Below are 12,559 nucleotides of genomic sequence, written 5' to 3'. Positions count from 1 at the left end.
GAAAGTTATATCTTGAAATTCTAGTTTGTACAAAAGATCTAAATATTGGCAAATATGATAGAACACTAAAGTTTACCTTTAAGCTAAAATTAAACAGACTACAGTTTTGAATTTCCAATAGCATCTCAGTATTTTAGTTGCTTAATGACAGAAAAAATACGTTTGAAAACCCTGTGATAAATTCTTCAGGTAAAAGGTCAAAATTTTTAGAATTTAAGTGAAAATTGAGATTTCATTGTTATAAAAATATATATAATATTTTATTAGACAATAGGCCATGGTACAAGCTACGGGCGGGTTTATAGAAACAAAAAGGTATATATTTTGCAGAAAAGTTTATGTCGTCTTTCAATGAAAAATAAGGAGCTAGAATGCATCCAAGAATATGGAGAGAAGACCACATAAGCACAATTCGTGAACATAGTAATATGTTGGCTATGTAACATTGACGAGTGGAAAAAATAAGTAAAATGGACAATTGGAATAAACTAGTTAGAAAACGATCGACAATAATAACTAGAAACAATTGACTACGATGGTATAGCAACAAACAGAATGGAAAAATGGTGCTATCGATAACCTAAGGCTATCTTTCAAGTTCATTTGCTTGCTTCATTTCAAAAAGCTAACATTCAGACATTTATATTAATACTAGGATGGAGAGAATAGTCCCAGCCATATTTTTTAGGAAATGTGACAAATTTTAAAAAAATTATCCATATAAATTTCAAAGCAATTGAATTCAATGAAACCAATGTAAATAAAAATGACCTTAGTATTGACCAAGAGTACCTTCAGGATATTGTCAGAGCAATCTAGACAGATAACATGCCCCAGATCTGGTTGCAAGAGATCCTCAAAATGTCAATTTTTTTTATGTCTGACATGTGCAAACCAATTCAACAATTGTTCCTTCCCTAAATAAGTCCTATGAATGAACACAAAATGCTCTAGTATATATACTAATATGTGGTACAGCATTAGCTTGTGAAGCAAAGTCCTAAACATATTTTGAAGATCATTCAAGCAATGAGTCATATGTCATTAAAAGGATCATCAATCCTATATTTGAGTGAAATATGTCCTTCTGTCACTTAGAAAACATGTTGATTATAACAGTGTGTGTAGTCAAATATTAACTTTCAAAAATAAGAACTTTATATGTTCTTTTTAAGCCCCTTTGAAAAAAACCAGAACCAATATTAATGTAAAATTTTTCATTATAGAACTATGTGATATGATGAAATGTATAAATTTCGGTATTTAGGAAATAGCTACCTTGTTTAATTAGAAATGATAGAAAGAATGGCTTTTATTTTCCTGACGATAATGAATGCATTTATTGAAGTTGAATGATATATAAAGGAGAAGTATAAATAATATTTATTCTATACTTTTGAGCTTAAATATAATAATTGTACTATGCCTATAACCTTCATGCAAGTGCAAACAATAAGTTAGCAAAGTTTTAGCGCAATTGGATGAACGGTATGGCAAGGCAAAATTCATTTTATATATTAGTTAAACAAAATATTACTAGTAGTTGCTAAATGCTCTTCTCCAACATTAGAACGAAATTATTTAAATTTTTTTTGCAAGTTTCGATAAAGAAATCTTATTAAAGCAATCTTAATGCATGTTTAAAAATATTTTATTACACAATAGTTAATAACATTAAGAAAAATATTACATCACTACTTCATTAATATTGCAAGTTCTTAAAGGAAAAAAATATGAATATAAGTAAACAAATTTTCGATATAAAAATCATGCTAATTTTATTAAACACGAGGAAAATAAATTTTTTTAAACAAAACAAAATTTTGTTTACACTCTTTTAGTATATTCAGTTTTCTTGCTAATAGCTTTTCCCAACACATAAGAATTTTTTAGAAATGAAAAATCTATGGCTTTTTGAACAAGTACATTAACTTTATATTTGATTTATGCAATTTCCTTTCTTACAAGAAATTTTATTTTCCCGTAAAGACAAAAAAAATCACTTTCTTTATGTCCTTAGCAGTTATTTCTTTAGCCATCTGTTTATCAAAAATATATAATATCTTGAATGGGCTGATGTTGATATTCACACTTCTTTAGTAAAGTTCAATGAAAGGATTCTGCCAGACTGCTTTACATTGCCATAGGCTATATACACTGGAAACACTTCACTTAAATTTCCTACTTCAGTATTTTATCAATGTTGAATCCTTCCTTCAATAGATGCTTGTTCATGAAAATAGTTTTCAAAGCTATTCACAGATATTTAAATTTATTGTCGTGAATAAAATATAAAAAATTGGCCAATCTCGTTAAAATTATCGAGACTGAGTAATAATTTTACTATCATCTATGAACTCGGTGAGAATAGTATCACACTCATCATCTTTTATCCTTCTTGATACAAGAACAATTTCATTCCCCCTCCCCCAAACTTAATGGTTTTCCCTGACCAAACAACATTTCATACTGATATATAATTTACTAGAAATCTATAAATTACGCATTCTAACATTTTAAAAACAGGTACCTGCCAATCTTTCTCGAAAAGTACTAAGCTTAATTAGATACTTCTTTTTTTGGAACATAAATCATTCAAAAATTTGTCTCTTCTTATAATTACACTCCCTTTGCCATTTTTAGAACATGTTACATTATTTGATAAAATTTACTAGCACTAACTATTTACTAAAGAAATTTCATTTGCGAAATCTTCCAAAACTTTAAAAAAATATAATCATTACTTTACCAATTTATGAATATCAGTTGCATAAAAAGGTAACATTCCAACATATTTGAAATGGTTCAATATGCTCAGCAATGTATGTGAAACCAGGGGAAGCTATTTCTCTAAACCCTTTTTGCATGCTTTCTAATAAAAGTTTTATCACTCCCACCACCCGCAAAAAAATTAGGGGTAGAGGGTAAAGCTGTGAAAGCCACAAGTGCTCAGATTTTTATTTCCATAGTCCCACATATAGGCATTTTATGCTATGCAATATATTAAAGAAAACCAAGAATGCATTTTGGAAAATTTCTGATCAATGAATTGAAATTAAAACTTGACACAGAGCTATAATTGTAGTGAGGAGCTTACTTCCCAAATTTCATTTATCTAAGTTACTACATTTTTAAGATATCGCATTCACATGCATGAAAATGTATAGACCAACAGATGATCAACTGGTTGACAAATTTGATTCAAAAGTTGACGTTCTGAATTTTAGATGCCAAAACTGTAAGCCAAATTTTAATGACATAGCTCTTAGTGTTTGGAAATTATTTTAACTTGCATTCACACAGTAAAAAGAGAAAAAAAAAAAAAAAATCATGTAAAAGAATCTCATTCAAAATTTGATAGAAATCTGTAAATTTTTTACTAAGGCAACATACCAAATGTTTCACTCGCAGTGTTTTTGATTTACCATGTCCACAGACAGAAACACATAATTTCAAAATCTTGCTTTTTGGAGGTCAGAATCATGAAAATTGGGCAAAATCTTGAAGATTAATTTTTTGTAGATTACAACACTTTTTCTTTGAATACTTCATATATGATAAAGTTAAAAAGAAATTTTATTGACATTATTTTTGATTGTTGGTAAGCAAACAGGTAACTTTAGAGTACCATGAGCAATCTGTTTTACTTTTATTTTTGGATTGCTTTAATGGCACAAGGGGCAATTTGACCATATTGTGCCAAACCTTTATTTTTGGTAGTCTTGAATCATTTAGTGTATGACTTTTGAAAATCCACAGACAGTTAAATACAAATTTTCTTAACGCATTGTTAAAAAGCTCTAAAACTTTTTCAGGGAAAAATTTCTTGCAGTAAAAATATTTAAATTATTATTGGCAATTCCTTAAATGTTGAAATGTAACTAGTAAATGCTCTACAAATAAAATGATGTAGATAAACACAAAACGATGAGCTGAAGTCGTTGTTAAAAACTCATGTGGATGTATGAATACACAGAATTATCACTAAACAGAAAGGTTCTTTGACTATCTAAACAAGCAAAAGAATGTGAAATAAGAGTCAAATAAATGAAAGATATATATCCTTCCCCATATTATTGGTATTTCCCTAAATTAAGATAAAACAGTTTCCATAGATTTCCAGATTCATTGAAACCTATTAAGAAATGAAAGATCAGATATGACAAAATAAAAACAATCATAAGCAGGTGGATCCAACATGATTCTGTATTAGGGAGAATTTTTCTCTACAGAAAGAAAAATAAACCCTTGGTAAAAAAAAAAAAAAAAATTATGGCCTTTATATAAAAATCATTAAAAATTAGCAATTTTTAAGGATTTTTAACAATGTAATGCACACTATACAATTACGGATGAGCAACAATATATGAACAATGAGTTACAAGAGGGTATTATATGCAAGAATCCAAGATATGAACTCTAAAAACTCTAAGACTTTTTCAAAAAATCTTAATGCACATGCTACATTTAGCTGATAGAATAGATTAAGAATAAGTTATCAATTCCAATCATTTGAGAGTAATCAATTTAATATTGTCAATTTTGCAAGATAAAACAAAAATCTAATTTGGGCAGAGTTTAAGTCTTCCCATGTCACACTCTAGTTGCCAGACTCTGTATATTTCACATAGTTACAGAGTTTGTAGAACAGATATGAAAACAGAAGGTTATATTAGATTACCTTTGCTTTGATTAAAGAAACTGAATTTAAGATAACATCTTTGACTCAAACATAATTTAACTCACTTTAATCAATTGGATGGTTGGAATTTAAATTACAGAAACCTCATTGTAATTATTTCTGAGTCATTTTATAAAAAATTGGATTTGGCAAAGAGCAAGAAAATTATAAACTGTTATCAGAGATGAAAGTATAAATCAACCAAATTAGTAAATTATTCAGAAATATGGCCTTTTATTATTCAAATATTACAGAAGCCCATAAAACAATAAAACCCTTAATTTTCACCTAAATTTTAAAACTTATGCTACATTTTGAGTGCATGCAAATGGCTTGTGGTTTCTAAAGTTAATTTTTCTGTCATGGAATAATATAAAGAACTTGTATACCATTGAAAACCAAAATCCTTAGCTTGTAAGATTTGATCTTAAAAGTAAATTTTGATATATAATTTTTTTTCTTTAAAAAATTAAGCCCTTTACAATCAAACACTTTTTTTCCTTGCTCCACTCTAATGCAAAATAATCGATACCTACAGAAACGCTAGCAGAATGATAAAGTACGTATGAAGCCTTTTCTCTTTAAAAATAAATCATTGAGACAAAATATTGTAATAAATTAAAATTATCCCACACTGACAAATTTTTCAAGAATAATACATCAACTTTTTTTTTTTAAATAGAGAATTAAAACTGTTTAGTAAAATACCAGTTAAGTGATCCAAGTTCATAAACCAAGATGAAGGAAAAACCACATCAAGCCTTTTAATTTAATTCTACCTCACTCATTTTGGACATTAAATTTTTGAATGCCAGATACTACAAAAAAAAAAAATCTTTTATAATAAAGGTCATATCTTGGAAATTAGTCCATAAAAAAAGCAAATAATCATGCTAAAGTACTTAAGTTTTCATTAACGTAAGACAGGATCTTCAACTGAAAATTTTACAAGATACAAACATATGTATAATTAAATTTAAAAGAATAGAGGTAAAAGTATGGATAGAAAGACATGATGCACCATATCTAAGCCTTCAGTTCTTCATTTAGAAAGGAAAAATATTTATAATGCTTATAATAGTTTTGAAACAGCAAAATTACGATTAAACAAGCTAAAAATAGATAACAATGGAGAAAACTATGGTTTCATTTTCTAGTTTGTTTCTAGGATATTTATCTATTAAACCAAGAATAAAATTTTTCTAAAAACTAATATAAGGGAACTACTGAAGAATTTTATGTTATGTCATATATTAAAAATCAAATGTATTTTAAAAAGAATTTAAAAAATTACTTACAAGCATCTTCTTAGGATTGGAAAGAGCATTCTTTTCTGAACTTCTGAAGGACTGGAACTGTAAAGATTGTCTCTTCTTAAACTTAAGGTCTGCATTTGAGAACTCAGCTAAAATGAATTTTGAATATCAATACATCTGAATATTTGAAGTATAATATAACAATCAATACTACATTGTAATAACAAGTGTGTAACTAAAATAAAATAATGAATCTATAGAAAATTTAAACAACAAACTGGATTAGATGTGCTAGTCATCAATAAAAACCTATTTAGAAACCTTATCTGTTAAAATGCTGATTTTTATTAAAGTCTCCCCCCTTCCTTTTTAGATCATTAATAATAAATATTAACATATGCCATCTCTTGAATTATTGACATTCTCAATACATCCCATTTATCCCCATACAGCTCTATAATTGATTGCTGTTTATAGTGGTCATCCTCTACAAATCAAAATCATTCATTAGTATTTACAAAACATGCAGTAATGATTTTGATGAGATACATCAAAATGTAATACTGAAATATTCTAATTACCAAAATTTAACAAACGTTATTTAAAACTTGGAGAGGTAAAAATTTAAGACAATTGCTTCCTAAAGGATATAAACATTTTGTCATAAATGTTACCAGCTTTTGACATTGATTTGATTTTTCTGCCAAAACTGTGACTACAGCCACATATGCAGAATCTTTTATAATTTCTCAGTTTTATATAAAATAAATTTACTCCTTCGCAACAAATGAAAATAGTAGTAATTTAGTTTCCCAAATCATTGACTTTTTTTTTTAACTTTGCATTTCTTTATACATATGTTCATTACATATTCTATTTTATAAAGTGAAATCACAATAAAACACACTTAAGAATATCAAAATAGACTTAAAATACATTCTGCTTTATGTTTTACATTTCCCAGATTCATACTTAATTTAATCATACTTTTTTTTTTTGTTAAAATTTTCATGTACATCTTAATCCTAAATAGATTAACACATTTAGAAACACACATGAAAGATACTTAAAATAAAAAATAAATTCTCCATAATACAAAAAATACTTTTTTATTCAACAAAAACATAAAACAATATTTTTACTCAATTAGAAATAATTTTTATTCCATTATCCATCTTACTTAGCAAGCAAAGTAATTCACCTATTAGAAATCTAAATAAAAGATTAGTATCTTAATGAATTTCAGAATATGAAATGACCATTTATGGAACATTGTTAAAAATATAGCCACAATCCGATCTATCACACGATATTAGAATTTAAAACAAATTCAATTAAAAACATTTTTTCAAGTTAATAAAGGGGAAAGTACTTTAAGAAAATAAAATACATTCTAAATATAATGATGTTAAATCTATCAAAATATAAATATGGGTACATATGTGCATTATAACTTAAAATTTAAAATTATAATACATAGAAATTCAATATTTCACAACTCAAATATTAATAGATATGAAGAACATCTCATTTTGAATCTACATCTATTTTACAACATGCCTTGTAATATTGAATTGTGATCACATGGCAGGAGAGATGCTTGATCCCTTACTCCTTTCTCCAAAATTTCACAGGGAAAGATGTCTTAACTTCAGATCTGTTGTATATAAAATCTATTGTATATTTGTTAGATCATAAAATATGGTTCCAAACCCATTATTCTAATCCTGAAGTTGACTGATACGAGATTAATGTAGCTCATGAAAAGAAGCATATTTTTAATAAAATAGCCTCTAAATTCGGATAAACGAAAGTCAATAACAATCGAAACATTTAAAAAGTTAATAGAAATTGTATTTGAGTATTTTTTTGATTAATGAAAAATTTTTTTAAAAAAGCAAGAGAAATTGTTAAAAAAATGCAAAAAAAAAAAAAAAAAATGAAAATATTTACATTGTATATATTAGGCAAGCTGTTGGCATGTGGTTAACAAATTATTATGTATATATATGTTATTTTCAATTTTTCATATAGTTTTAAAGCTTTTTTTCCCCATTTCAAGTAAGAAGTTAGAATTCATTCAAATAAAGATTTTTTTTTTTTTTTTTTTTTTTTTTTTTTGTATAACAAGGTGCTGGTTGATATTAATTGAATTAGGAAAATGATGAGACGGGTTTTTTTGTTTCGTTTCTTTAGATCATAAATTTAAAATTCACCTTCATCAATGTAAGATGTAGGGGGAAAAAAAGAAAGAAACATTATAAATGCTTTGAATTTTAAGGTATTAAAAAGTTTATATTATTTAATATTACTGTTATTTGGAACAGATATATGGATTGGAAAGTTCAGTAATATTTTATATTTCCAAAATCAAAACTAAACATTTTAAAATTGCCATATATATTATCACAAGAAATTTATATAAGATGGCATACAAAATTAAATCCATGCTTGCACAATTATAGCCAGAGTTTTGAAAGTTCATTGTGAATATAATTAAGCTTCATAGCATGTGCTGATATAGATAAATATATCTCATAAAATTTTATGAAAGCCTGCAATTTCTCCTCTGTTTTGTTTCATGGAACTTTCTTAATCAGCATGCCCTCCCCATCTTTTCATTTCCAGAGCATGTTCAATCATTTCCTTAATACAATGAAAGAATATAACAGGAACATAATCATCTACATCTATCGAAGCTTGTACCTCTTCTTGAATCAGATATTTGCCACATAAGTCCAAACTTTAAATTTATAACTTCAATAGTGTTTTATTTTGGTTAATACTTTACAGACATTACATACATATTTTTAAATCAGGTTGAAGCAATTTAGCCTTTTATATCTTGATAACATTTATAAGTGTTTGATTAAAGCAGTACTTTAATCTTTATAAAATGATTATTTTTCCTGATAATTCACTACAAGGGCAGAGTGCAGTTCGCTATAGATGACAGCCTTAGACAGAAACTAAAATTTTGATTATTAGTTAGGTTATTAGTTTTATTAGTTAGGTTATTATTAGTTAGTTATTAGTTTTAATTATTAGTTCACTAATTATTCTGTATTAAAACTTATCTAATGATGTAAAAATGCAATTGTAAAATTACTGGTAAATTCAAAATATATAGGCTATGTTACATGCTGGGAAGGCTTAAAACAGATTCAGTTAAAATACTAACAAGGCATCAATCTCTACGAGAAGGAGTCACAAGTTTATTTTTTGCTTTTTCCAGATTTAAAGATTACTTCATTAGTTTTATTATAAATTTAAAGCTTAGATTTTTTTTATTTAAATATTTTCTGTTTTTTTACAAGACAATTTTTGTTAGAGACAAAGTTGATTATCTTAAAAGAATTGTGCATAACAATGACAGAATGTTACTTAATCAAAGAAATAAATATATTTTACAGCTCTAAATTAAAGGATTGTAAGCATTATTTTGAACCTTTCTTTTTAATTGAAATTTATTCATCATTTCCATGAGTTGGTAACAAGCCAATTAGCATTCAGATAAATTTATTTCACCTCCTTTACAGTTCTAGGACAGCAAAGACTGAGAAAATGAATGCAACAACTTTTACAGTACATGTAAATTTTCTGTGGGATACAGTAAAGCTTATGATTTTTTTTTTAAACATGCCCAAGTAGTTGTGTTAGAACCTAAAATTTAAATTTAAAAAAAATGTTTGCAATCAAAACACTGGAAGGGAAACTTAGACTATAAGGTCTAATACTTAATTTTATATGTTCTATCTTAATTCCTGCATATCTGCTATGGATCAGTTGGATTTCTTTTTCTCTAATACTCCGTCTTAATAAACTGTAGTAGTAGTAAAAAATATGAGAACTGGATGCTTTGTATCAAAGAGGCTATCTAATCCTTTAGATTGTAAAACTACATATATAAAAAATTAGACAAAGTAGCTCACAAAATTCAGTATATATTATTCTTTTTTTTTTCCCCATAAAGATGTAAAAACTTTAAACAAAATTAAAACATAAGTTTAAGAATTGAGAGAATAATAAACTTAAGAAATAAATTTTATAAACAAAAATAAGGCATTGGTAATATCTTTTATTGACAAACTTTATATTGCATGTTACGAGTTAGCAAAATTCTTAGTCATGAAATTGAATATAACTCATTAATAAAAAGGTAAATAACATGAACTAATATTTTATTGCATATTCTATTGCTTTCAAAACAGCATGACATTGAGTTAACAAGAATTTGTTTTATCCGAGTGCAAGTTTTTTGAGGAGAGGAATTGAAGAATCACCGGCTTTCAAAATTGCTAACCTGATGAGCTGTCCTGCAAAGCTCTGAAATCTGCTTGGATATAAAAATGGCTTCATCAAAAGTGCCAAAAGAAACTTGCTAAATAAGTGGATGATTCTTCACATTGACTTAATTTTTGTCTATTTCTTTGAATAGCATTGTTTTTAAGTGTTCTTTACTTTAAATATTATTTCTCTGAAGAATATTTTTTTTTCCCAATTTAGACAACAAATTTTCAACAACTTTGAAATTTTGCATCTTTATCTGAAGGCTGAGATGAAGTATGCAATTGCATTTTACAGTTGCATAGTAACTATAACTTCCCATTTTTGACTATATACCAAGATTGTCATTTTCCTGAAAATAATATCTGATCTTAAATCTGTTTATAAGATTCTTTATACAACCAAATACTGTATCCATAATGTCTTTGATAAAAACTAAATTCCCTACTTTGATTATAGATATATAACCCTATACAAGAACTGAACCTCTAATGTGCTTGATTGCAACAACATTTTAGAGAAACAGTTCAGATTTAGATTTATGCTGTACATCTAATTTTGACCAATATTTCTAAAATTGTTTAGTTTACTTTTGTCACTGAATACGATACTATTACACGAATCTTCAGGTACTTTTTAACAGGTGCTTTTTAACTAAAGCAATTCTTTCATCTCTATTAACTTTAGAAATAAAGGTTTTTTTGACTGCCTTACCATTATAATTAATTCTTTTAACACCACATCTAAATATTTCTGCTGAAATACTTCCTATAACTGTAGACAACAATGTGGCAGCATCCATTTTTGGATGACTTCATATTTGTCTGATAGTTTCTTTTAGCGAAACTGAAAATTCTGTTTCTCCCTATATCAAAATAATTTGATGATTAGTCTAGACTATATATACTTTTAGATGAATTCTGTATGTGTTGAAGCCTATACCAAATAATCATTATTTCATATAGATTTTCTTTCTGTAGACACTCATATTATAAATTTCACAGAATCGATACTTGTTTCAGATCTAAAACTCATTTTGTAATTTAAAATATACTATGCATATCAAATAATTGTAGTTATTTATTTTAATAATAATGGCATCAAATTTATAATAGTGGTTTATTTAAAGAAAATTACCAAATTGAAATTTATGAAACATAAACTAAATTTCTCAAATTCGGAACATCAACATAAAAATTTAGCCAATTAAATTATTACTTCATTTTTGTTTCCTTACTTAATACATGCTTTAATGAGCATTTTAACAATTCCATAAATATTAAGTGAACATTTCATGATGCTATTTTAGATATTTAATGAACATGAATGGTGTCCAATTTTAAGAACCACTATATATACATAGGTAACAGATTCTTAAAGTGGGCTTTTTATTTAAAATCGAGTCAAAAGAAAATGTAAAGAATGTGGAGAGTCGCACATCAAAAGGGAACACAAGAGTGATGATGCATATCATTCTTAGATAGATCCTTGGCTGACAGACCTAACTTAGGGATCTTCTCTCTCCACCAGCACAAATTTCTTTTATTAAAATACACAAAGGGATAAAAACTTTAAAAAAATTGTTGAAGTTAGTAATTTAAATATTTAAAGATAAATAGAATTTTAAACAAGATTTCTATCAGATATTCATGCACTGGAATCTTATTATATTTTTAAAAAATGCAAACTGTGCAAAAACAATCATATGACACTGGCTATCATGCAATACATCTCAGTCTGAATGTTTCTTCATGTAACTAGACATCATAATGAAGTAACAAATATTAAATATAATTAAAGAAATTTATTCAGGCCAAAAAATATTGAATATACAGTGGTAGTTAAAATGCAAAAACTACATGGAGAGAAAACAAGTAATATCATGTTCTTATTCCTCAATAATATTATAGATTAAGATATTAATAACCTAATTAAGGTTAAACTCTTTGTTAAGAAGATAAATGCAATGTACTAGCCATGTTTCTTTTTTAAAAAAAGAATAGCTGTCATTGGAAACGAACCTTTTAAAAGGCAAATCATGCAACAAATGTTTGAGTGCAAATTGAAATTTAAAAAAATTATGATAAGACTTGCACATGAACTTGTAAAGTAAAACAATCTTTCAATTATTACATACACAACACTACAGAAGTTTGTATCGCAATAAATGGCAACTCGAGAGCACATACAAGTAAAGTTCATTCAATTACAGCAGCATAAAGATAAATAATTTCTCAATTACAAGCTAAAATAAATTATCTTCAAATTGTTCCGATTATTCATCGATAATATAAATATTATATAAAAACACTGTTCCAATATTTTATAGGGAAAT

General features: G+C 26.8%; 1 protein-coding gene across 2 annotated transcripts in view; it reads right to left on the bottom strand.

Annotated features, from left to right (window-relative positions):
* Positions 1 to 12,559, bottom strand: part of LOC129960171 (DNA-directed RNA polymerase I subunit RPA49-like) — a 39,311-nt gene that overhangs the window by 24,137 nt on the left and 2,615 nt on the right. For both annotated transcript variants that reach the window (XM_056073376.1, XM_056073375.1), the window contains exon 2: positions 5,980 to 6,086. In XM_056073376.1, coding sequence (XP_055929351.1) covers positions 5,980 to 5,985 — 6 coding nt within the window. In that variant the 5' untranslated portion in view covers positions 5,986 to 6,086. The remainder of the gene's footprint in view (positions 1 to 5,979; positions 6,087 to 12,559) is intronic.

The sequence above is a fragment of the Argiope bruennichi genome, chromosome X2 (genome assembly GCF_947563725.1).
Source record: "Argiope bruennichi chromosome X2, qqArgBrue1.1, whole genome shotgun sequence".
In the NCBI taxonomy this organism is placed as follows: Eukaryota; Metazoa; Arthropoda; class Arachnida; order Araneae; family Araneidae; genus Argiope; species Argiope bruennichi.
This window is presented reverse-complemented; position numbering and strand designations above follow the sequence as displayed.